This window comes from Nothobranchius furzeri, chromosome 18, assembly GCF_043380555.1.
Source record: "Nothobranchius furzeri strain GRZ-AD chromosome 18, NfurGRZ-RIMD1, whole genome shotgun sequence".
NCBI classification, from domain to species: domain Eukaryota; kingdom Metazoa; phylum Chordata; class Actinopteri; order Cyprinodontiformes; family Nothobranchiidae; genus Nothobranchius; species Nothobranchius furzeri.
This window is the reverse complement of record NC_091758.1, coordinates 10,651,618-10,678,601: the sequence shown is the minus strand read 5'-3', so window position 1 is coordinate 10,678,601 and position 26,984 is coordinate 10,651,618. Positions and strand designations below refer to the sequence as shown.

General features: G+C 45.8%; 2 protein-coding genes across 6 annotated transcripts; one reads left to right on the top strand and one right to left on the bottom strand.

Moving 5' to 3' along the window:
* Nucleotides 1-11,174: 11,174 nt before the first annotated feature.
* Nucleotides 11,175-22,615, bottom strand: bag5 (BCL2 associated athanogene 5). Of its 5 annotated transcripts, none has more exons than XM_070546948.1 (4): nucleotides 22,479-22,615; nucleotides 22,138-22,280; nucleotides 12,106-12,990; nucleotides 11,175-11,880 (listed from the first exon to the last, which is right to left on the bottom strand). In XM_070546948.1, the coding sequence occupies exons 2-4, from the start codon at nucleotides 22,188-22,190 to the stop codon at nucleotides 11,340-11,342; spliced, it is 1,479 nt and encodes a 492-aa protein (XP_070403049.1). In that variant the 5' UTR covers nucleotides 22,191-22,280; nucleotides 22,479-22,615; the 3' UTR covers nucleotides 11,175-11,339. The 5 variants fall into 5 exon arrangements, with proteins under 5 accessions (XP_070403049.1, XP_054598044.2, XP_054598047.2 ...); XM_054742069.2 differs by having other exon boundaries at nucleotides 22,138-22,262; nucleotides 22,479-22,590; XM_054742072.2 differs by lacking the exons at nucleotides 22,138-22,280; nucleotides 22,479-22,615 and adding an exon at nucleotides 19,936-20,071.
* coa8 (cytochrome c oxidase assembly factor 8) lies at nucleotides 16,249-24,154 on the top strand. The gene is made up of 5 exons (XM_015969018.3): nucleotides 16,249-16,537; nucleotides 22,513-22,710; nucleotides 23,170-23,233; nucleotides 23,356-23,446; nucleotides 23,664-24,154. The coding sequence occupies exons 1-5, from the start codon at nucleotides 16,415-16,417 to the stop codon at nucleotides 23,782-23,784; spliced, it is 597 nt and encodes a 198-aa protein (XP_015824504.1). The 5' UTR covers nucleotides 16,249-16,414; the 3' UTR covers nucleotides 23,785-24,154.
* The last annotated feature ends 2,830 nt before the right edge of the window (nucleotides 24,155-26,984 follow it).

Below are 26,984 nucleotides of genomic sequence, written 5' to 3'. Positions count from 1 at the left end.
CCTCTGCTTCTCTTAGTGATGTGAGTTCCATGTCTGTCTAATAATGGAGATGATTTGAGGGAACTTTTATTTAGCTTCATTACGTTTGAAACAAAATGAATAAAAGAAAAACTTGTAGAGATAACATGAGACACAACGTGTAGTTTTTACCATTAAGCTTTGGGAATATCCATCAAAATGTTGGTGAAAATGAATTATATGATGCCCAGTTGTTGGAAATATGCAGCTTTGTAACCAAAAAACATAAAATCTGGTCTAAAATACGTGGAAGCGGGTCTAGTATCTAGGCGACGCCATTTTAGACGCCATGTTTCCCTCTACGTGAGCCTGTGAGGACAAAATGCATTTACTGATTTGTAACAGCTGGTTACAAAACTTTTGCCATTGATAAACGTGGTTTTACACATTTACCTTTTCGCTCCAGTGATGAAAGGGAGATGCCATTTTGCTGGAGGTTAGCGATCTGTTCTAGTAAATAGTGCTCCCGGGGTTTTTTGACCCTAATGGCTATCCGTTGGTAAGGTCTTACTCAAACACAAAAATACTGCTTACTTGCAGTGATTTAGGCATGTACTTCATCACTTTAAAGCCCCACAAGTGTGTAAAATTTGTACTTATCAAATTCTGTGCATCACATTCACAAACCAGTCTTATCAGTAATATTTCTCACCAAAACCATTCCTATTTGCGTGAAATTTTGCATTTTTATATGCAAACTGTGGTCGACGTTCCATAGTCGTGCCATCTTTAAACACTGTAGCTTACAAGATATAATACTCCGCGTTTCATGTTAGCACTTTAATATGAAAGATGTCCTTCCTCTAAACTTTGAGCGGGGTTGGCGCTGGTTCTCTGTGGCAGCCTTATTGGTTTGGGGAAATTCTGCTCCTTCCTATTGGGTTGCTTGCCCTGCTTCTGCTAAATGTGAAATCTGGAAGTTGTTTGTAGCTGTGGCGATGTGCGCACAGTTGCGGGGGAGAGGGAGACGAGTGACGCGACAAATGCACACACAAAATCAGCAAACCCAGGTTCTGTCAGAGGTAGTGAGTCACAGTGGCCAACCTAGATGCACGATACAGTAGAGTGCTGTAAATCATCAACTATTCAGCTGGAGATCCTGATGGTGGGATTACCTAACAAGACAATATTAACCACACTCACCAGCCACTTTATTGGGTGTGCCATTCCAACTGCTCATTAACGCTAATTGCTAATCAGCCAATCACATGATAGCAACTGATTGCATTTAGGCATGTTGACATGGTCAAGACGATCGGTTGCAGAATGCTTCAGGATGGGGAAGAAAGGTGATTTAAGTGACTGAACGTGGCATAGTTGTTGGTGCCAGACGGGCTGGTCTGAGTATTTCAGAAACTGCTGATCTTCTGGGATTGTCACCCACAACCATCTCTAGGGTTTACAGAGAACGGTCCAAAAAAGGGAAAACATCCAGTGAGCGGCAGTTCTGTGGGCGAAAATGTCTTGATGCCAAAGTTCAGAGCAGAATGGCCAGACTGGTTCAAGCTGATAGAAAAGCAACAGTAACTCAGATAACCACTCGTTACAACCAAGGTAAACAGAAGAGCATCTCTGAACACACAACACGTTGAACCTTGAGGCAGATGGCCTACAGCAGCAGAAGACCTCACCGGGTGCCACTCCTGTTAGCTAAGAACAGGAAACCGAGGCTACAATTCACACAGACTCACCACAATTATACAATAGAAGATTGGAAAAATGTTGCCTGCTCTGATGAGTCTCGATTTCTTTTTTTTTTTTTTTTTTTTTTTTTTTTTACCGTGTCCTGTCTGGCTGTGAAGCAAGCAGAATTGATGTCTGAATACTGGTAACAAGCCTTACAGATTTACTCTCAGGTGGAGCATCAAAGCATCTGCTTTTAATGTCACGCCTGATACTTAAAACTTTATTGTTATTGTTGTTGAATGCTTTGTAATTCCGACCAGACACGGAGACAGAGGTGAAAGAGAGAGGAAAAGAAAAGGTGGGGAGAGAGAGAGAGAGAGAGGGGGGGGGGGGTTCCACAAAAACAAACAATAATGAACAAGAGTCAGCTTCCAGACCTGCAGAAAAAAGACAAAAAAAAAAAACAAAGGGACACAACAACAATACAACAAGATCTACCTATCACTGCGTCAACTTGATGAAAAAAAAAATGTATATAATCAACATTGCTTAACTGAAGAATCACGATAATAAATCACAACGCATTAAGTGCCCACCATAGTCTTAAGACCTGTGTTTAACGTGCCCAAGCCCATACTTTTGAGAGCACCATGTGAGCACCTGTGTGTACACGCGCTTGTTTATTTAAGGTTTCTCTATAGGAGCGCCCAACAGAGAGTGTGAGGGACCACAGATCCGCCCCCAAAGATGCGCAGGAGACGGGGGGAGCTCCAAGTCCCAGAGATCCAGGCGCTGCCCCAGAACGCAGGAACCCCAAGGAGACTGCAACCAGAAAGGCCCCCGCCCCCCTCGAGAGGCACAGAGGATCGCCCCGGGGGGGCCACAACTAGCAGCCGGCAGAGTCCCCGGAGATATCAGCGGCAAGCCCACAGGCCCGCCCGCAGCCTCCCACCCCCTAGCCGGGCGAGCCCGGGACCCAGCGACCCGGGACCCATGAGTCTCGATTTCTGCAGCGACATTCAGATCGTAGGGTTTGAATTTGGCGTCAACAACATGGATCCATCCTGCCTTGTATCCACGGTTCAGGCTGCTGGTGGTGGAGGTGTAATGGTGTGGGGGACATTTTCTTGGCACACTTTGGGCCCCTTAGTACTAACTGATCATCGTTGCAACACCACAACCCACCTGCGTAGTGTTGAATACCATGTCCATCCCTTCATGACCACAGTGTTCCCATCTTCTGATGGCTACTTCCAGCAGGATAATGCACCATGTCATAAAGCTCGAATCATCCCAGACTGGTTTCTTGAACATGACAGTGAGTTCACTGTACTCAGACGGCCTCTGCAGTCACCGATCCATCAGAGCAGCTTTGGGATGTGGTGGAACGGGAGATTCACATCGTGGATGTACAGCCGACAAATCTGCAGCAACTGTGTGATGCCATCATGTCAACATGGACCAGTATCTCTGAGGAGTGTTTCCAGTACCTTGTTGAATCTATGCCACAAGGATTAAGGCTTTTCTGAAGGCAACAGCGGGTCCATCCCGGTACTAGCAAGGTGTCATTTCACAAAGAGCACAGATACTAACTTCTGGCTTGTTTCAGAGGAATTTGCTTTGTAAAAACACAAACTATGTATGCCTGCATCAAAATCTGATGAGTCTTCTCATCAGCTGAAGCCCCTCGAGGAACCAAAAATGTTCTTTTCTTGGACTGTTGTGTCTGTAGACACCAGCAGATGTTTAATCTCAATCTCCATCTGTTGTTCCGACCAAGCAACTGTCTCTTCAGGACCTGCTGAACTCGGTGGAGGTCGCTGACGTCATTAGGTCCGTTTTTTTTCCATTTAACTTTTTTTTTGAACAGGTAAGAGACCTTGAGAAAAAAAACCCTATAATTATCATCTGACCTGCAACCTTATGTCAAGTTGTATCTGTATAGTTGACTTTCTGTGTTATAAGTTCTACTTGCTGGGTATTTTTATATATACTGTTATTTTGTCTTGTAATTGTTAATTACACACTCCTTTATTCCATATCATAGCAGTGTTATTCATATATTAAAACTGTCAACTGCACACTCATTTGGCAGAATAAAAGTTTGACGATTATTCATTTGTTCTTTATTGTCACATTTCAGTAACATTTATAATTAAACAAGTTGTAATTAATAGGGATGTGAATCTTAGAGCAAATCACGATTTGATTCGATTCCGATTCTTGGGGTGCCGATTCAATTCAGAATCGATTCTCGATTTTCAATTTAAATCGATTCATAATCAGTATTAACAAAGAGTGTCAGCTCCAGGATGAACTACTTTGTTGTACAAGTTAGTTAAAGCTATGGGACATTTTTATTTGACTTTAAACTGGTCATGCTCCAAAATGCAAATTTACAAAGTAAAATAAAGTGATTCTAAGACTGTGAACAGAAACAATCTTTTGACCAAAAGGCAACATTTATTTTTGCTTACCTTGTAAAATATAACTAATCTGTAGTTACCTAACAGTAGCTTTGAAAGTAATACGGTCAAATACTTTTCAAGTATGTGTAGAAACAAGTTACACGAGTAATCCTGAGTACTCATGTATCAACTTAGAAAATAAAAATGAGAATATCTCAAATTTCTGAGTATGGAAAAAATGACATTCAAGTGCCCTCTTATCAGCAGATTCAAACATAAATCATCTCAATTTATGGGACCACAAAAGTAAACGGAGTACGGACTCTCCTAACAAAGATCAAAAAAGTGCATCTCAAACCTGTAACATGCCAAATATTTGAGTTCTTGGAATCGATTCTGAACCTTTGTGAATCGATTCTGAATCATTATAAATAAGAATCCTGATTCAGACTCGAATCGATTTTTTTCTGCACCTCTAGTAATTAAACAAATAAATGACCACAACATGTCCCCCTGTTAAGTGCAGTAGACTGAAAAGAATAGCTTTATTTGGAAATATAACATATCTAATTTTTAATGGACTTATATAAAATCTTTCTTCAACATAGACCCCACTAATGAACTGATTAAGTGTTATTTTTTATAAAAAGAAGAGAGAAAATGCACAAAGGTAGGAAAGGAAAAGAAAGTGATAAAATAACAGGTTTTGTTAAATGTTCTTCAGATAATGAATTGACTAAGTTTTTGCAGGGTGTGACAAAAAATGTTCAAGGTCAAGCTCCTGGAGCTAAGCCCCCCCTATATCTCAATCCTAGTGGGCTGCATGGTGACGCAGTGGTTAGCACTGTTGCCTCGCAGCAGGAAGGTTGCAGGTTCGAAACTCTGCTGCGGCCTTTCTGCGTAGAGTTGCGTATTCTCCCCATGCATGCGTGGGTTTCCTCCGGGTACTCCGGTTTCCCCCACAGATCACAACATGCCCTATAGGTTATAAATTGTAAGTCGCTTTGGATAAAAGCGTCTGCCAAATAAATAAACATAAACTAGTGACGTCCACGGTGGAGGTACTTGGTTATGGCTGACTTCTCCCTAGCTTCATCATGATGAGCATCTGTCTGAGGGATCCCAAGGAACTTGCACAGTTCCTGAACATCTAAAATGTTGCCTTCAGGCGGCTGACCCCTTCACCAGGCCTCTCCTGGACTTCATTCTACCATGTTCCCTGTATGAATGACACTCCTGTGCTGTAAGTCCTGAGGTGGATCAGCTGCAAGTCATCCATGTAGAGGAGGTTGCCGATGACTGGAATGTCCTTCAGAGTCGTCTTCTACATTCCCGCAGTGTTCTTGGTGTTGATGGAGGACATGTCCTCCACCGAGTCAGCGGCTCCCTCCTCCAGTGCTGGGTTTGGGGTAGGTGATGTTATGGTGCACAGTACCAGCTCTCCCCGCTCCAGAAGTAGAGCCCCCTGCTGGTCAAATGTGTCATTTGAACTTCAATGGGACTCTACGTAAAAGAAGTTAAATGTACTGTAGTGCAACCCCCCAAGGCACTTTACAACATAACTAGTCACATAAGCTACAATGTGGCCACAGCTGCCTTGGAGGATGGATAATGCATTTTTTTGCTCTTCTGCCAGCTTTTTGTGGACATGAGGAAGTTTTGAATCTAACTGAAACAAGAGCCAGCAGCAGCACACAGAATAAGACCGTCTTTATTAGAGCAGTGGAAATACAAATCCTGTTCACAGCCGTCCACAGAGCATTCACACGACAGATTCAGCCTGCTTCTTTTCACAAGCACGTCTTAGATAAAAACATCACAGGTCTTCACAATCACTGCAGTTCAAGGCTACTTCAAAGTTGTTGGGAGAAACAACTGAAATACTGTCCCCACCACCGACCACATTCCTGTTATCTGCAGAAAGAAAAGGCGAGGCCAAAACCAAACAGGACTGAGGTGTGACTCACCTGGTTAGGGTTAACTTTAGCTCTTAGTAACCAGAAACCTGCTGGAGTTTAAACGCGAATACAGGTGAAACTAGAAAAATTACAATTAGGGATGCACCGATACGATACTGGTATCGGCACCGATACCGATAACAGTATCGGTAAAAGTTAACCGATACCAGGAACCGATACCAATGCAGTTGCTTGAAAATGGCTTCACTGTAACTTGTCATTTCTGTTCACATATTTTAGTTTTGTGATGATTTCCATTCTACTTTTTATCTACCTCACAGTCTTTTCCTGTTGAAAGCAGAGAAGAAAAATAAAATCTGTGTTCCAAATCATTGCATTTTTTGTGTGGTAGAAGTATCGGTATTGGTAATCGGCATCGGCGAGTACTCAGATCCAAGTATCGGTCTGGAAAACAGTGGTATCGTTGCATCCCTAATTCCAGTATGGTGGTTAGAGTTTCCATGCTGCCATCTCTACCAGTTCTGCCTTTCTTGGGATCTTATTACTTTCTTCTTACTCCTTTTTGTTTTTCAGTTTAAATTCTTAAATTTAGCCCTTTTATATTTTAAAAATCATTTTTCTAGACTTTGTTCTTGTGAAGCACCTCGAGATTATCTTGAGAGGTGCTACATAAAGCCCGCTTCTTCTTCTAGGCCATAATCATCCTAATTATAACAAAACCTTTAAATACGTGCATGTGACGACTGTCATATTTCACCTTTTAAGTTGAATTACTGACACAAAGGAACTTTCCACCACGTTCTCATTTTAAAGTTTCACCTGGAAATAAAGTTCCAGATGTAATGTCGGAGCAACCTTCCAGCTGGGGATGGAAGACCATGTTGGTAAAGCAATGGAACCGCTGATGAAGTCAGAACTTTGGTACTGTCCGGTAACAGTTAGGTCAGATCCTAGCTGCTGGGTGTAAATAAAGACCCACTCTGAATCCCCACCGGACCTGGATCTTCCTAATGGGTCGCGGTGCCGTCACAACCAGAGAGGCTTTTAGCCGTCGGGCTGCGAGGAGGAAACAGAAGCATCCATGTGATGAGGATGGGAGCTAATTTTAGTCCCAAGGAGAGGATGGTTCCTCTCTTCCTGATCTCAGCGAGTTTCATTGTTCAATATTGGTGTTTCTGTCAATGATTCATGATGGGCCTCAGTTTGGTAAAGCGGGGTTTCAGCTGATGATCTAAGGGCTAATGCAGCTAAGATTAAGGTGTTTTACTTTCATCTTCAAACTTAGCCTAATGTGAAATACTGTGTTTATTTACAAATATCAGCAGAATGTTAACCTGGCAAACCATCCTATATGTGTGCGAATATATAGTCTGGCCACAACCTATAGACAGAGCTCAGTCGTGGGGCGACAGTCTCCACGTGCTACTGGACACCTAACAACGTGACATACTCACCGCTATGGGTGCCAGGCGGCGGGGCAGGCCGCCATTCTCTGACACAGAAGATCCAAATACATTGGTTTTCTAAATAAAGGATTTAAAGCAGCTTTCCAGAGTTTCCTCTTTCAGAAATTATGTATGATTTGTCAGAAATCCGTAAAAGTGATTATCTTATCATGTACTGTGACATAATGTAAGCAATACGTCTTTTTTGTTGTTGTTGCTAAGCACGCCCCCTGCCCCGCAGAGCTCCGTGCAACAGGAAACTGAACGCCGACCAGAACTAACCAATAGCGTTAGACTACCGCTTACTTGCTTCATATTTAAAGAGCAAGTCACCCCCAAATCTACATTTTTTTGCTGATAAACTAAATAAACGAGTGTGTAATCGTGCTGCAGACACGTGTCGTCAATAATTTGGCACTTCAGTGCATCTTAGTTAAAATTTAAATATTCTGCCTAAAACTGTCAGTGTTGTGCCGTTGTCAGGTAAAAACTCTGCACTGTATTTGAATTTAAATCTGCTATCGCTATTGGCTAAGAAGTATGCTATGATGTAAACTGGTACATTATGATGTCACAATGCTGTTGTGACTCTGTGTGTGTGTGTATTTGTTAGCGGCTCCGCCCTCTCGGTCTGCCATTCAACGGCATGTGTTGCATTTTTCAAACATGAAGTGGGAGTGGAGTTAGATTCTGGTAGGGGGTGACTTGCTCTTTAAGGAATACCTCAGCTGATGCAGAGTTGATGAACTTTTCACGGACAAGAAAGTCTCTAAAATATAAATATGAGAACACAACAGGACATGAGAATAATACTCATAAATCAACGTCTTTTTGCTGTTTGTTGGCTACAGAAGCACATTTATAAACAGAAACATGAAATTGCCATCTTAAACAAACAGAGCAACAGACTTGTTGTGTGATTATGCTGGTCAGCCACTAGATGGTGCCATCGGATAAGAGAAATACTCTGGAAAGAAGCCTTGAGTACCTCTATCTGCTCTTGACTCGAAGAAAAGCCCAAGTCTGAATAGTCCGAATTTGATGCCAAAGGTGTCAAACGAGCCACCGCCATCTTTGTTCGCTCTGTCGCATCGTCCCGCCCACCGGGCCTATAGAGCGCTGCGATTGGTGTAACACAAAACTGATGGTAGACCTGCTGAGGCTCCTGTGGAGCGTGGCCAGACCAAAATGCAGAGCTAAATGTCTTTGCTTCGGCTACTGCCAAAATATCCGTGTAAGGCAAATTTAAAGTACTTATGAGTCAACTGCTATGAAACTGTGGAGGTAGGAGCCACTGTAACAATGCCTCTCAGACTAGCCATTAGCTCCTCAGTCCTGTATGATGTAAACTCCATTTCTCCAAACAGAGGCCATTCGAGAAGAAGCAGAAGCAGGACTTGGTCGTAAATTTTACAGAACACTCTTCTTCTTGCCTATAAATGACCTTTAAGCTGTAAACAAACAGCTGTTTTATTTTGATAACATTCTCCTTCCTGTTCAAAGGTGCATCCCATAATTGTTCCAGTCTGCCAGCGTCCCATCTTCAACCCAAATCTCTGAAGTTAGGTGAGCGTGAAGCTTCGGACTCTGGCGGGATAAACTAACGGCCACATTTTCAGGAGCTGAACCTCTGAAATCCTTCAAAAAGATTCTCGTTGGTGAAAAGAACAAATCTGCGTTGAAACTTAAGGAAAATGACAGAAAAGTGCAAAAACGGAAGCGACCTCCTCCTTTAAAACACGCCGTGTTTAAACATGCACACATTTAACCGATCCTTCGTGTCCTCACACATTTGTAACTCAGAGTTCAGACACGGTGCTGGGTTTTAATACTCATCATTTACAAATCAGCTAGTGATAACGAACCTCTGTGGAGAGCAGGTTCAGCCAGAAAACTCGGGGCTCACACTTTCACTTCAGGGAAATGTATGGCTTAAAACTCTTAAATGATTCAAGAGGAAAAGCATGCACAGGAACTGAGTGAGGAGCCACGAATAAACACACACCTGTGTGTAACGGCGCACGCAGAAGTGAAGCTGAGGTCGGTTTGGTCTAAGAGCGGAGGTCTGCTGTGGAAACCAGGCTGGCTCCAGGACCAGCAGCAGGTGGAAGGCGTGGTGGGAGGTCCCTGGAACAGGTGAGGAGGTCAACGGCGACTGGAGGAAACGTCTCACATTCCTGCTGCCAATCAAAGGTTCACATTTCCCTCCAAACGCCACCAAGCATTCAGACAGAACGCTCGAATCAGCCGCTCTCCTTCAGCCAGAGCAGAATTTATGGTTGCACCAGTTACAGCCCGTGGTCCAGACCCAGACCATCACACAACCAACACCAAGGCATGACTGTTGCTATGGTGATGCTTTGGTGTTGCTTTGATGGGAACCGGACACACACCTTCCATCTTTACCTTGTTCTTCTGGTTGAATCGTGACCCGCAAAGCTTCTGAAGTTCTTCGGCGACTTTGAAATGGACCACGACACGCTGCTCGTCCGAAACACTCGAAAGCAAAAGCGGCGTGCACGTTTGGGTTTTTGTGTTTGAGTGGTTTAAATGGTGCCTTTTCCCCTCAACCCTTGTAACCCAACCCCCCTTCAATTAGAAAACAGAATAAATACGTCAACATGTAAATAAATAATGGATAGAACATCAATCGAGGTTTTCATACTTGAATGTTTGACGTTAGAAGTCGTTGTGACACCAGTGTGACCACGGCTCCTTCAGGGTTAAACCAGTTTGAGCCTGACTAGAACCTCCTCTCTGAACCCAGACGACCGGCAAACACCAGAAACTCGTGAAAGTTTCACTTTGAGGTTTTCTATCTCAAAGATGTGTCGAGCCTTTACGAAGCGCGGCTGCGGCGTAACGAGATGGTTTTCAGCCAGGAACCAGGAGTTTCCTGTTCGTGCTTCTCCTCGTGTAAAACAGCTGCAGGCGAAGGCGACCCATGCACGTCTGGACATTCCTCCTGACTGGGATAAAACCATCTGTCCTGCTATTCAGGACAAACATATCGTCATCTAGCGTTTGATTTATAGTACTAGTCTGACTTGTCAGCTGGTTTTCTCCTGCTGTCCTCTCATCGGTGCCAGAGGAAACGAGGTCAGCTGTTGTCAGATTAAAGCGTCTGCAGTCAGATTTACACCAGATCACACATCAGAACTTCAGCAGAACACAAAAGGTGTTTCTGATTAGTGCAAATATCTGTGATAATGGCCGCGGTGCCCCCCCCCCCCTCCAGCTCCAGCTCCTCGCTGCTCTACAAGGCTGCTTCTGAACGGTGAATCAGCAAAGGCACAAATACTCACATCTCACTTCGTGGTCCCTGCAGGCTTCAGCCCCAGCTTCCTGTTCCTACCGTCTCACGTTAACGTTCCTCCATCATCCCATAAACATCACCAGATGTGATCAAATAAAGCCCCCCCCCGAAACAATCTGTCAGTAAAAATCTCCCAGGGTTGGGCCTTTGGCTCGGACGTAAACCTGCCTTCAGTTCTATTTAAAAAGGATGTCCGACCAACTGAAACGGCTTCAGGTCTGACCTTTTCGGTTACCCGGTCAAGAGGAACCAGATTCAGCTAGCTCCACTCTAAACCCCCCCCCCACCACCACCACCACCACCCCCACCACCAGCCCCACGAGGCCGCTGCTCACCATCAACCCAGGAAACGACAACAAGCATGACTGAGCGTTGGCAGCAGGCTTCACACACACACACACACACACACACACACACACACACACACACACACACACACACACACACACACACACACGACGATGTGTTTCTCAGCGTGGGCGGTCATGACAACCACAAACAGACAAAGAACAGCGCTGCAGTGGACTCCAATGGAATGACAGTGTTTTAGTTCTGTACACACGCTGCCGGCTCCTTTTGTTTCCTAACCGGCGCCTGAACCTACAGGTCAGTACTCCCACTCGTCCGTCTTCATGTCCAGGTAGTTCAGAATGTTCTGGGCAAACTTTACCGCCTGCTTCCGCGCCATCTTCGCCATCTCGTCACCTTGGGCGTCTACAGCGTCCAGCATCAGCAGCTGTTTGGTCAGCAGCTCCTCCAGCATCATGTAGCTCTTGTCGGCCCGTTTGCCATCGAAGCCCAGCACCTGGGCCTGGAGGTCAGACAGGCTCCCCAAAACCAGCCACACGGCCCGGTGTGACGGGCGTTCGTCGGGGCCCGGGTGGCGTTGGGCTAAGGCCTCGCGTAGGTCCAGGAAGGTGATAACAGCCTGGACCTCCACCACGGCACGGCGGCGGGCCTCTCTGATACAAGGATTCTTGGCCGTGTCCACCTGGTCCAGGTGTGTCAGGAGGCTCAGAAGTTCAGCTTTGGGTCTGAAGCTGAGGTCGCTCATGGCACAGTGTCGCAGGACGCCCTCCCGTAGGTGAGAGACGTGAGCACGCACAGCTTCGATCTCACGGATGGAGTTGTTCTGGGCCAAATCGTACCTACAGACACACACACACACACACACACACACACACACACACACACACACACACACACACACACACACACACACACACACACACACATACACACACACACACACACACACACACACACACACACACACACACACACACACACACACACACACACACACACACCTCACAGTTAGCTTAGCATAAAGCATTTACTTCTGTACACGAGACAGAAACCACTTCACCAACCTGCGGGTGTCGTCCCCCTCTCCCTCAAGATCCAGATGCTTCAGCAGCCCGTTGATTTCCTCCACCACCTGTTTCCTGTAGTTTCTGACGGCTGCGTTCCCAGAGACGTCCAGAGCATCCAGCTCCACCTGCAGCTCCGTCAGGATGCGAGACAGGTGGGCGCAGCTGTCCCTCCCACTCAGTCCCATCAGCAGAGCCACCAGCTGGCTGCGAGCCATACTCACCTTCACCATCACCTGGTTGATGCGGTGCACGGCCTCGTTGGAGTCCCCCGACAGTGGTAAGGAGAGGGTCTGGTGTGGCGTGCGTCCTTCCAGGACATCCTGCACGGCGCATAAGCGCGTTAAGGCCCGGTACCGGGCTTTGCGGAGCGGCACCCTGCCTTCGGTCTTGACCTGGGTGAGCCTCAGAACCAGCTCCTGCAGAGTGTCCAGCAGCTCGTCATTGATCTCCGCCACCCCACCGGCTCGCTGCGGAGCAACAACATGTTCATCCACCAGCTGCCGAGCCGCCACGCTCAGCTCCTCCATGGCCAGACGGGATGGGTGGGTGGCGTTCTCCTCTAAGTAGCGCAGGAGACCTTCCACCTCCTGAGCAGCCCTCTTACGGGCCCCTTGCAGCTCCACCTTGCCCTCCGTGTCCACCTGGTCCACCTCCAGCAGCAGCCGGGTTAGCTCGCGCTCCATCCGCTTGTATTCCCGGTCGTCCTGCAGGCCACTGAAGGTGCAGACGTGCGGCCCCAGAGACAACACCTCCTTCTGGACCTCATAGAGCCGCATCATGGCAGGGTGGTGCTGCTGCTGCTCCACTGGATGTTGATGGTGCGGCTCCTGTGGGCCACCATGCTCCATCCTCTTCCCTCCATCAAAAGGCTTCCCAAAGAGGCTGGAGAAGAGCAAAACAAAAGACAACCAGAACAGTTAGTCAAATCTGATAGATTTATGTGTTTTAGTGGTGAAAGTCGTCGTCGTCTTCCTCCGCTTATCCGGGTCCGGGTCGCGGGGGCAGCATCCCAACTAGGGAGCTCCAGACCGTCCTCTCCCCGGCCACCTCCCCCAGCTCCTCCGGCAGGACCCCAAGGCGTTCCCGGACCAGATTGGAGATGTAACCTCTCCAACGTGTCCTGGGTCGACCCGGGGGCCTCCTGCCGGCAGGACATGCCCGAAACACCTCCCAAGGGAGGCGTCCAGGAGGCATCCTGACCAGATGCCCAAACCACCTCAACTGGCTCCTTTCGATCCGGAGGAGCAGCGGTTCTACTCCGAGTCCCTCCTGAATGTCCGAGCTCCTCACCCTATCTCTAAGGCTGAGCCCGGCCACCCTACGGAGGAAACTCATTTCGGCCGCTTGTATCCGCGATCTCGTTCTTTCGGTCATTACCCAAAGCTCATGACCATAGGTGAGGACTGGGACGTAGATCGACCGGTAAATCGAGAGCCTGGCTTTCTGGCTCAGCTCCCTCTTCACCACGACAGATCGGCTCAGCGTCCGCATCACTGCAGACGCCGAACCAATCCGCCTGTCGATCTCCCGATCCCTCCTACCCTCACTCGTGAACAAGACCCCGAGATACTTAAACTCCTCCACTTGAGGTAGGACCTCTCCCCCGACCCGGAGTTGGCAAGTCACCCTTTTCCGGTCGAGAACCATGGTGTCAGATTTGGAGGTGCTGATCCTCATCCCAGCCGCTTCACATTCGGCCGCGAACCTACCCAGCAAGAGCTGAAGGTCAGAGCTGGATGAAGCTAGGAGGACCACATCATCCGCAAAAAGCAGAGACGAGATTCTCCTGCCACCAAACTTGACAACTCCACACCACGGCTGCACCTAGAAATTCTGTCCATAAAGGTCATGAACAGAACCGGTGACAAAAGGCAGCCCTGGCGGAGTCCAACCCTCACCGGGAACAGGTCCGACTTAGTGGTGAAAGTTTCCTGGTAAATAGAACCACAAACTCTCTCTGACGGTTACTAAAAGCAGATTTGTGAGCTCTGTTCCTAAAACGAGACCAGCAAACCTGACAGGACGCTGACCTACATCTGACCTACATCCTGGTGCTGATGATGTGACCCACTGGCTGAAACGGGTCTGTGAAGAGCTGAGGAAAAGATTCACGTCTCGTCATCTAAAATCTGACTGTGTTAAATGTAACTGTAACTCTTCTGGTGCACGCAGGACATTCTCAGCTGTGCTTGGACTAGCCGTTAGCTCATCAGTCACGTAGGATGTCAGATTTGACATCACTGGAACTTCTACACAGAAACAAGTCAGACTATTTGTTTAATTTAATGTTATTTCATATGAAACGCCTGAGAGCTGGGCTTTGTTGTTTTCACCCTCACCTCTGTCTGCCAGGCTCAGCAGCTGCAGCCTGATGGTAGGACAGGAGCTGCTGGACATTTTCATGTTAAACATCTCAATTCAAAACACAAATGATGACTGTGGTCTCTTTAAAACTCCTTTTAATTTTAAAATCGATGTGCTCGACTGAGGAAAGACTAAATCAAACCATGTTTAACTGACCCTGCACAACCACTCTTAATGTATCTTACCTAATCTCACTGATGTCCTCTGAAGGCTAGATTTAAGCATCTTTGATGGTTAAAGTTAGTAGGAGGCAGAACGGGGGCAAAACACACTGGCAGTGAGCTTTAACCCTAACCCATGACCCCCACAAGGGTGGCATTGCTGATATTTTTTTCACAGGCATCAACGTAGCTAAAAGACAGATTTTATGTGCACCAGCCCATGTTTGGACACCTGGGCTCCCATAGCGGCACTTCTATGCTTTTATAGCAGCACCCGTTTGTCTACTTTTTCTTCATGTTGCTTTTTGATCATGTTTGCGTTCATTTTACTCATTCTAAATGAGACATGTCATGCTAAACCAGTACGTCCATTTCTGTCAGGTTCTGGGTTTCAGGAATTACAAATGTTAAAAACATGCAGCCTCAGGTGCAACACGGTTTCAGATCATGGATCTGAGGCCACAGGCTGTAGCTGTACAGCATCAGCAGTGCTCATCAGGACAAATGATGGATTCATTCCCAAGAGCACTTTTATTTAAGAGGACAGGGGATGGGCAGGTCAGGCTGGAGCTCCAGTCCTTATCAAAATCATCTCAGCAACATCCTTCATCGTTTTAGCCAATGATGCTGACTAGCCAAGAATCTGCCCAGCGGCAGAGCTCAGTCCTCCCTCCTGTAGGTCCCACAGCAAACCTACCACCATCAGCACCAGGCTGCCACCGCACCGGGCACGCTGCACGGCTCTGACCATCGAAAACCGGCTGATCGGGACGCACACACCACACCTCCACATCTGTCAGCATCCACTCTCAGCAGCGCCAGCCTCTCACCTTTTTAACACTCCGAACACGTTGGCGCACATTTCGCCAGAGGTCTTTTTCCATCAGCCAGAGCAGCGAAAGGAGCTGAAATCACGGTGTGTTTTTGGGTGGAGGTGCTGGTGACGATCCTCCGCGCTGAGCTGGGGGGCTACTGTCGCCCCTCCCACCACCACAACCACGCTCTGCCTTCAGGTCGCTGTCGGCCTCTTGGGTCTAATAAAGGCAGAAGCCAGGCTTACGCGGGCTTTGACTGGAGCTTTTGGATCCAGGACAGCAACAAACAAGGCCAGCCACCGCCCCCCCTCCTGATGCTTGGGTGTCAGTCAGGATGATCACCTGACTCTGCCCCACCTTGGCCTAAAACACTCCTGATTTTGGTCTTACAATGAGATCTCCCCCTAACCGTTGACACTTACCTGCACAGCCACCGTACAGCCATGTGAAGTGTTGCTGAAAAGGACGAACTTCCTCGGATTAAAGCTCAACATTAACGCACCTAACTACCTTCCACGACCCTGCTCCCGCATAATAACTAACACGGAGTTCGTGTTCTCTCAACACGCCTTCGTTAGCAGCATTTACCTCCGTTTTGTCGTGTTACAGAATGATACACTAAAAAAACTTTTTGGAATAAAATTAAATTCAACTGAATGTCAATTAATTAAAACAATGCGTGTGTTTTTTTATGAACGAGGTTAGTATTTTTAACAGCGTATACGTTATTGTTGGCCAACATTTAGAGCACTTCGTTTAGTCACGCGGTACGCACGGAGCAGGAAGGGCGGTGATAGCAGTCTGTGCCGCCTACACAATAATCGGGTATGCCGCTGAAGTATTCCAGCGCACCTTTCCTCCTTTCCGTGACGGAGATTGAAACGGCATCGTGATCGTCGTGTTTGGGTTCTCGAGAGCCTCGGTTTGGTCGGTTCTGTTGGGATTGTGAAGGTTTTGGTGGATAAAATGTCAATTGGAGCAGCTGCGGGACGGTCGGTACATGTTGGTCTGCGTTCATACCGACCTTTACCAGTCAGCCGTCGGTTCTGCAGCTCTGATCCAACACCGTCACGAGACAAACCAACGCAGGTCTGTTTTACATACGTCTGTTGTTCATAACCTTAATAACGCTCTCATAGTTATGAGATTTAAGTTGGAAAATCAGATTATCAAACCGTATCTGAACACATAATTTTATACTCAAAATAACACCAATCTGACACGATCCGTTTCCATGGAAACAGACCTCCGTCTGTTCCCATACAATCATCAGCCAGATGTTTATGACCACTTATATTTAAACAGTAGTTTTTACTTTCTGGTTTAGAACATAGAAGGAAACACATCAGCGCAGTGTTCCCCTGCCCGGGGGCCTCATTTATGAAGCTTACTTATGCACTAAACGGGGTCGGAAAACTGCGTAAGCAACTTTCCACGCAAACTCTGGGATTTATGAAAGAAAACTTAGCGGAAAAATGTGCGCAACTGAGCAAGGACTTGGCTTACGCACATTTTGGACATGGAGAGCACCTGCAGTGCTGCTGCTGAGAAGGATACAATTATGAATTTCAGCAGCATTATCACTTGTACTGCTTCATTTTCACACAGAACAAGACCCCCCCCCCCCCCCCCACCCACCCACCCACACACCCACACACACACAGCCTGAAGCGCAGAATACGGAATGCAGAATATCAGCAGGGGGACAGATTGAGACAGAATGTCATGCGTCTGTGACAGTGTGTGTGTCCTGTCACTGTGACCTGATTGATCATGCGCCCTGGCTACTTGGACAGGGGAGATCTCTTTTTGGCTGACTGATTAGCGCGCATGACTTTCACCCAGGATTCTGGGGATCGAATCCCGATTGGACCATTTTTTATATCCGCCACAGATCTCTCTGAAGAACACAACATTGACGGCTTCAGCAACGCTGTGCCACTCTGTGGATTTTCTTTTAATTGTTTTGCAAAAGCACTTCCTTTCATTTCTCCACTTCACCCACAGGTACCTCAACTTCTGCTTCTGTGAAATAGCGCCTCCTTGATCTGCCTTGATCTACGGTCACCATGTCATTTGCGGAGCGCTGCAACAAGCCGGCTTATGTATATGCATGAGATCCACAAGGCACTTTGCATTGACTATTTATGGCAGTAAGTGGGCGTGGTGAGAGCGGGATGTGACTAAAGAGCAGCTGAGAAACATTCTCGTTAGTCTCCGATTTATGAAGCGGAGATTGCGTGCAGCTGTGTGTACTCCATGTTTGATAGATCACAAACCTGCTTGGTATAAGTACTTTTTTTGCTGAGCTTAAGTACGATTTTAGTAAGGATTCTACGCAATGTTTGATATATGAGACCCGTGGCCCTCAGGCCCAGTCAAACACCTGTTTCCCTGCTGCCACACACACACCTGACTGACGAGTGATTAACATGCATCTGCAGCACTTGGGAAACACTGGGAGGGGTTAAAGGTCATTTCCAGGCGATTTTGAGTCGGCCATTCTCCAGAAAGATAGATTATTCCAACTTATTGACAGGAGTTGACATCCTGGGAAGTTCATCAGAAGGTCATCAGGGAAGGCTCAGATAAACTTCCAAGAGCTCCATCTCAGAGTCCAGGGGCATCAGTTAGCAGTTTAAAGGTTAAAGTACCTGACAGAAAACCAGAAATGACTTCACAAACATTTCCTGTTTGGACTGGTTGTGGGACATGGTCTTTTCTGTCCTACATGACAGCTTGACTTAGGTTTGAGGAGTTTTATCCGAATGAACCAGAAGACCTCTGGATCACTGATGTGTGGACACATAAAATCGGTGTAGACGCTTACCCATAATTCACCTCAGTATGACGAGAGAAAGCCACACAGCTCATACTAGCTCTCAGTATGGATGTGGAGGCTGATGGTTCTGGCTCCATCATGAAGTCTCCAAAGTCACCTAAGTCTTCCAGACTCAAGACATGAGTCCATCGGTCTGACAGGTGAGGTTTGGACCAAGCTAAACAGAACCACGATCCAAAGACAGCAGCAGATCTACTAAACTGTAGTGATGAAATAATGTCCAGACCCGAACCTGATTAAAATTCTCAGATGGGACCTTAAAGGGGCATTATGGAAGTCTGACAGCCAAAACATGTATAGAAATAATAAATGTCTTCTTCATACATTCTCCTGCAATGCCCTGGTCCTGTAGAATGAGCCCTGGCATTTTTACTGTGATTGCCTGTTTTTCTGTAAAGTCACTGAAAAAGAGAGATGCTCGGGTCGAGCAGGCTGCTTCATGCGCGTTCACGCTCAGGCATAGCCCGTAGCATTTGCTATCCGTAGCTTTAGCAGCAGAGAGAGAGGCAGTGCCATTTTGTCGCTGTTCCTAACGCCTAGTGATGAACCTAGCTACATTTCTGAGGACCCTTAGCTACTTTCTGTAGAACTTTTTTCTAGATATTTTCTGCAAATTAGCAACAAAATAGCCATTTTCACTCCGAACCGTTCTTTGAACGTTGTTTTAGCTGTCATCAAGGATATAAATGTTACAGATACTGAGGAAGTCACTGGCGCTTTAGTTCACCTAGTAAGATGTCTGACTCTCGTGCAGAAGACCCGGGTTTGATTCCGGGTGTGAACATAGTTCATTTAGAGTTTATTTTTTACATTAATGATATATTTTTTTACAGTAAGATGCCCACATTTTTATTTGAGACTCATCGAACAGCATTGAATTCACAGATAAAAAAGATGTGGGTTCAACTTTCATTTTGGAACAATTTTTCAAGCAAGGGAAGGGAATGATCTGAGCATGCAGGAGGACTGACCCATCATTAACCTTTGTCGGCTGTGCTGAAGAGAAAGGTACAGAAACAAAATATTTAATTAATTAGCTGCACTCTGTCCTCCGGGCCACACAAACGCACGCACACACACACACACGGTATTTTCGTTAAGGAGCGTGCACGTACAGCATGCGCGCCTCGTGCACAAGCCTACTATTGAAGCTGCCGTTACGCTTTTGGCCTGAGGGGGCAATCACGAGCATAAAAATTCAAAACTCTGTAAAGTCCCTTTAAGAGAACTCAGCAGGAACACATGTCTGAAAACCTCAATGAACCGGAACAGCGGAATGGACCAGAACTCCCCCAGAACCTCAACACAACGTGTTCCACACTACAGGCACATTTTATTTAGGAGACAGACTTTTTGCTTTTACTTAAACTCTAGATGGTGTCTCTGGTCTCAGACACCTGATGAGATGTACCAGGTGAGCCCAATTAAGGAGAAACTACTGAAAAGGATTTTCCATTTTCAACCAGCTTGGCAAGAAAAACTATCTCTGCCTCTGAAAAGCATGAAACAGTTGAATGCCTTGGGTAAGGTATGAAAACCTTCGATATTTCACAAAAACCAAAGTGTGGGCAGAAAAAGGAGAGAATAACCTTAACTCTAACCCATGACCACAACCCTATAGGAAGCTTTTGCAACATCCTCTAACCTTTGTGGACTGCAGAGGCAGATCTCATCCAAGTAGGAGGTCTGGGAGGTGATTCTGACTTCCTGCAAAGAAACTTAAGCAGAAACTCTCCAAAAACTCAATGGATGCAAGAATCGTAATGCAACTATCAAACGAGAGGCCCTGTGTTAAAATGTAACCACACCTATTAGGATGGTTTTAACTGAAATAGCTTTTGATCTCAGTGAATATGGCCCCGATCCGACAATCAGCCATCTTTAGTTCCAGGGATTGTAATTCTGAATCATTAGATTTGACTGACGGGCTCTGACGCTCATGGTACCTGTCAGTCAAATCTAATGATTCAGAATTTCGATTAGGGATGTAAGAAAATATCGATATGGCAATATATCGTGGTATTTTTTCCTGCAATGGTTGTATCGATATTCAAAAGCCGTGTATCTAAATTTTGAGAGAATTTATTTACATGCAAACATTTGTCAAAAAATTTGCATATTGTGATAAAGTTCATTATTGTCAGTAATGTACTGATAAACATTAGACTTTCATATATATTAGATTCATTACACACAACTGAAGTAGTTCAAGCCTTTTATTGTCTATAATATTGATGATCTTGGCATACAGCTCATGAAAACCCAAAATTCCTATCTCAAAAAATTAGCATATCATGAAAAGGTTCTCTAAACGAGCTATTAACCTAATCATCTGAATCAACTAATTAACTCTAAACACCTGCAAAAGATTCCTGAGGCTTTTAAAAACTCCCAGCCTGCTTCATTACTCAAAACCACAATCATGGGTAAGACTGCCGACCTGACTCCTGTCCAGAAGGCCATCATTGACACCCTCAAGCAAGAGGGTATGACACAGAAAGAAATTTCAGAACGAAGAGGCTGTTCCCAGAGTACTGTATCAAGGCACCTCAGTGGGAAGTCTGTGGGAAGGAAAAAGTGTGACAGAAAACGCTGCACAACGAGAAGAGGTGACCGGACCCTGAGGATGATTGTGGAGAAGGACCGATTCCAGACCTTGGGGGACCTGCGGAAGCAGTGGACTGAGTCTGGAGTAGAAACGTCCGTAGCCACCGTGTACAGGCGTGTGCAGGAAATGGGCTACAGGTGCCGCATTCCCCAGGTCAAGCCACTTCTGAACCAGAAACAGCGGCAGAAGCGCCTGACCTGGGCTACAGAGAAGCAGCACTGGACTGTTGCTCAGTGGTCCAAAGTACTTTTGTCGAATGAAAGCAAATTTTGCGTGTCATTCAGAACTCAAGGTGCCAGAGTCTGGAGGAAAACTGGGCAGAGGGAAATGCCAAAATGTCTGAAGTCCAGTGTCAAGTACCCACAGTCAGTGATGGTCTGGGGTGCCATGTCAGCTGCTGGTGTTGGTCCACTGTGTTTTATCAAGGGCAGGGTCAATGCAAATAGCTATCAGGAGATTTTGGAGCACTTCATGCTTCCATCTGCTGAAAAGCTTTATGGAGATGAAGATTTCATTTTTCAGCACGACCTGGCACCTGCTCACAGTGCCAAAACCACTGGTAAATGGTTTACTGACCATGGTGTTACTGTGCTCAATTGGCCTGCCAACTCTCCTGACCTGAACCCCGTAGAGAACCTGTGGGATATTGTGAAGAGAAAGTTGAGAGACGCAAGACCCAACACTCTGGATGAGCTTAAGACCGCTATCGAAGCATCTTGGGCCTCCATAACACCTCAGCAGTGCCACAGGCTGATTGCCTCCATGCCACGCCGCATTGGGATTCCCGACCAAGTATTAAGTGCATAACTGAACATAATTATTTCAAGGTTGACTTTTTTGTATTAAAAACACTTTTCTTTTATTGGTCGGATGAAATATGCAAATTTTTTGAGATATGAATTTTGGGTTTTCATGAGCTGTACGCCAAAATCATCAATATTAGAAACAATAAAAGGCTTGAACTACTTCCGTTGTGTGTGATGAATCTAAAATATATGGAAGTCTAATGTTTATCAGTACATTACTGACAATAATGAACTTCATCACAATATGCTAATTTTTTGAGAACGACCTGTATGCTAACATCAGTACATTCAGTACCATACCCAGATGCACATTTCTGTTTTTGTGTCCTTTTTACTATTCTATTTTTTCCTAAGTAATGTCCCAGAGCATCATAGTATTCACAGTATTTAAAATGTCTAGAATATTTCTGACAATTATCTGTTTTTTCCGTACCGTTGCGTTGGTCTCTGGGTCTGGGATCGTGTTTTTCTCCTTGCTGCTTTCATCGTGATGCCTGTTTGGTTCTGATAAGCTCGCTGTCGTGTGGCGTTGACTCAGTTCAGCTCTGTGACGTTCATCTGTGGACAGGACCAGCTCTTCAACAGTTAAAGCACAGATAAATGTGTTTAAGCCTTTACTTGTCTCAGGATTAGTAGACAGTTTCCACACCACCCTACTTTTTCATGGTAGGAGACAGAAACAGACACCCTAAATAGCCTCCTAGTGGCTAGCTGCAGCAGCTTGGCTGGAACACGTCTAATTACCGTGTTGGTCCCAGACTGACATTAATTTACCTTCACAGTTTTGTATTTTGTTTTTGAAATGCAGCGGTCCACCTTCAGGCCCAAGCCCAGCTCCACACATGACTGGATCGGTCCACCGAACCCTCTGTCCAATCTGCGTCCCATCGTGTACCACATCCCCGAGAAGGAATCCGATCTGGAGAAGCGGCTGAGGATGCTGAGGCAGGAGACGGAAGACTGGAACCATGAGTTTTGGACCAAGCAGAACATCAGCTTTAGCAAGGTTAAAATGCTGCTTACAATTCTTTGTTGTCACCAGCAGGTGGCAGCAAAGCTCAATGGAGAAAATCCTTTGGAAAGTTTTCTTTGGAGTGAAATGAGTCGATGGTATCAGGTATGGTACAGTGTCCTTAGGAGGCTACGGTCACCTGCCGTACGAGGTCACGTGTTCATATTAGGGAAGTGTAACATGACTTGTGCTTCCAGCTTGCAGGATTTTTACAGGTGCTTGAAATTATAGCAGACGTCGAACAGTCTTATTTCCTTGATGAGACAAAGAACTGTTTTGAGCATGTATGTAAATCAAATCTGGCTGCACAATCCTAAATCTAAGCCCGAACGTGCTTGAATTTGATTAGGCAAAGATGTAATATCAGTGCGACCGCGTTATAAACTTGCCTTTGGATTCATTTGAATAGACAGACTTTTCCAAAAACACAACTGATTGATATAGTCTCTGCAGGAAAAAGAAGCTTTCATCATTTCGCATCTGAAGGCCAAAGGTTTGACTCTGCGTGACGAAGACGGTGAGGCTTCTCATACATATGTTCTGGTGTTTTTTACACAACAACGAAATGAAACTGAAAATGGAGTCAGGACTGTGAAAATGCTGAATGAAATCCACTTTGTGTCGGTTTGCTCCGCTCAGGAAGACGGCGGTCCCTGAACAGCGAAGAGATGGCTCTGTTTTACAAAAGCTTTTTGGACCAAAACAAGCTCCGACATGCAAATTATAACAGGTGAGTTGTTTTTGCGTCGGGTGTCGTTCCCCCCCCCCCCCACGCACACCTCTGTGGAGCTTTTCTCATAACGAGCTGCTGCGTGAGCCGGACACTTTGGACGTTTATTGTCAGTGTTGTTTGTGTTCAGGCTTTATTAGTTAAAGCCCAGGAAAAACCTCCACAGCATCATCAAGCTTCATCGTATTTATTATTTGCTGTCTCCTCCCCAATCCAGGGAGTGGTACCGACGTAACTTCAGCATCACGGTGCTCATGGCCCGAGTCGCTGTCACCAGCATGTGGAGGACTTTTACCGAGAGGCACCACAGGAAGAACAAAAGCTCTCCGAACACCTGACCGCATCATCCTGTTCAGTTTCATTAATTTTAGCTGCTGTCTAGACCTGCAACTACAAAGTTTGAGGTATTTATGAGTGACTATTTAAGAAATGTACAGAGAAGTTTCAGGGACATCACGTAAGGTTCTGAATGCTTTTGTCATTTAAAACACAGAAGCGTGCAGGGCTCCTGCTGCTTAGAGTGCTTGAGCAGATGTGAGCACAATAACATTTATAAATTCATGAAGGTCTCATTTGTTTATGTGCACTATAACAGGAATGCATGAGTTAGACAGCTGCTTTCTCATAAATAAAAATGTTTTATTTGTTTAATTTTAAGGGTGTTTTTTGGTGCAAAAACCAAAATAAATAGTTTGACTCAGACTTTGACCCGCTTCAGATTCATAATGATGCTTTAATCCCCGACAACCAGACCAGTCGCCTTGGCCCCACAACTGATGAGGACTAATGGTAAATGGTAAATGACCTGTATTTGATATAGCACTTTCTAGAGTCCTGGAACCCCCCAAGGTGCTTTACAACACAATCAGTCATTCACCCATTCACACACACATTCACACACTGATGGTGATGAGCTACGATGTAGCCACAGCTGCCCTGGGGCGCACTGACAGAATCGAGGCTGCTGAGCACAGGCGCCACTGGTCCCTCCGACCACCACCAGCAGGCAAGGTGGGTTAAGTGTCTTGCCCAAGGACACAGCGACAGACAGTGGGGCTCGAACCTGCAACCTTCCGCTTATGGGGCGAGCACTTAACTCCAGTGCCACCGTCGCCCACTAGAAGTGGGGGGGACACAACCGGGGGGGGGGGGGGGGGGGATGTCAGGATTTTTACAGTAAGTGTAAAACTACAGCCTAGAGGCTGTATGCAATGTTGGGACTGCAGAACTGTCAAGTACACAGGTGGCAGGAACAGCCAATCACACGTTACTTAGTGTCAGCAGAGCCAATAGATGAGCTTCTGGACGCTTCAACACAAGCGGTTGTTTTCCTCTTGGTCCTAATGCTAACTAGTGTCTGTTTAATATAGCGGAATGCAAAAGTGCAGGGGACAGAAATTTACTTTGGAAAAATGGGGGGGGGGGGGGGGGGACGTGTCAATGATGAAGAGGCTCATCCTCACCCATCTACGCTCGGTGGTGAGCCTGGATATAGACCCACTGCAATTTGCATATAAACCAAACATGGGGGTGGAGGACGCATTCATCTACCTGCAGCACCAGGCTCTGACTCGCCTCGAGATGTAAAACAACCAGTGTGAGAATCGTGTTCTTTGACTTCTCAATTCATTGAACACCATCCATCTGTCTACTGCAGCAGAAGATGAGGGGTGCAGGAGTGTACAAACATCTGACTGCATGAATCATCAACTACCGCACCAACAGCCCATGGTATGTGATGCTGCACAACTGTACATCTGAGGTGGTTGTGTGCAGTATTGGAGCTCCTCAGGGTTCAGTGCTCTCTCCCTTTCTATTCCCCTCCTACAAGTCGGTCTTCACCTACAACACCAGCAGCTGTCACCTCCAGAAGTTCTCTGATGACTCGGCCATTGTTGGCTGTGTGTCTGAGGGGAATGACCAGGAGTGCAGGTCAGTCATCATGAACTTTGTGGACTGGTGTGAGCGTAACCACCTTCGCATGAACACCAGTAGGACAAAGGAAATGGTGATTGACCTCCAGAGAATCACTCCTCACTCACAAGTAGGGCTGCAACAAACGATTATTTGGATAATCGATTAATCGGATGGGGTCTCGACATGATTAATCGATTAATCGGATTACATGGGGAAATTTTTAAAAACTGCTAGGGAAACGTTATTTCTCTCCTTCCTTCACTTTATTTAACACAACATTATTAGAAAACAGTTCAATAGCAGAAAAACAACATGCCATCACCTAAATTGTCTTATAAGGTGTATAGACAGAGACCCTATAAGCTACATCTATCTGTGACCTAAAATGCTTGGTCCAAGTTAAACAGCTTAAGGGCAATTGTCATCTGTTTTGTTTGATCTCATCTGTTGACATTTATTATAACTGGGGATGTCAAACAACTAATTTTTAAATGTAATTAAACATAGGCTGTGAATTAATCAAAATTGATCACTATTTCCAAAAATGACTGAAAAAATACCAAATAAAACAAAAGTAAATGAATGCCATTCTCCTTGTGATGATGCCCTGGGCAACTGCCATAAAGTCACATCAAGAAATGCTGCTGATCATGCCAATGATCCCAAATAGACTCACATTAGGCCACATGAAAGCAACTGAACCCAAAAATATATTAACCAGTATATAACTGCACTCTCACACAACACGCCTGCAGCAACAGTTAGGACTCCTCCCTCCCTTTTAAAAGCGTTTTTGCTTCTGAGGACATTGTGGTTGTAAAGCCACATGCTAGTAGTCTGGCCCCGGTGTGATCAACCAGTTTCTGCGGGAATGTGACGGCGGAACCAGGGCCAGATTAACACTTTGTTGTACCCTGGGCAACAATATTCAAGGGCTCCATCATCACGACCCGAGGATCACCATAATGTGGTCACATACAGAATATTTTACTGTAATATGCAGTAAATATACTCAATACTTGAATGCCTGACAACACGTAACCCGCTCAGAGTAACCTTTGACCCACCTCGTGTGGACTGACCAATGAGGAGAGGGTCTTAACTTGAGGCCCTCTCTTCATTGGTCAGTCTGCATGAGACTGACTCTCAACTGACGTTCAGTCGTAGGCAGCGAAGCGTCTCTGTGCAGCGCAAAAGCCCGGGTGGACAGTTTGTTTAATGTAGGGTGATCATATTTCCATTTCCAAACAAGAGGACAGGGGATCTGTGCCTATGACGTCACACTATGGCAACGCCACACAAACCATGTTGGGACCCATTTTTTGTAAGAACTAAATTAATATCAGATTCTGCCAATAAAAGGGCTCTAAAACAATTCATATGTAAATATTTTGCATATTTAATGCAAAATCTCATTTTTCTGCTTTAGTGCTGCAACAAGGTTTTATTAATAATAAATTACTATACCTTTTGTTTTACTACAGCATCGGTAAGCTTCCTGTGCACAGATTATTAGGATGCTTGTTTCAGCTGTGAGATTAGACGATAGGGTCAATGAAAAAATAAGTTGTCCCACACTCCATGGAAACTTTCAGAGAATCCACTAATAGTGGCTTTCACA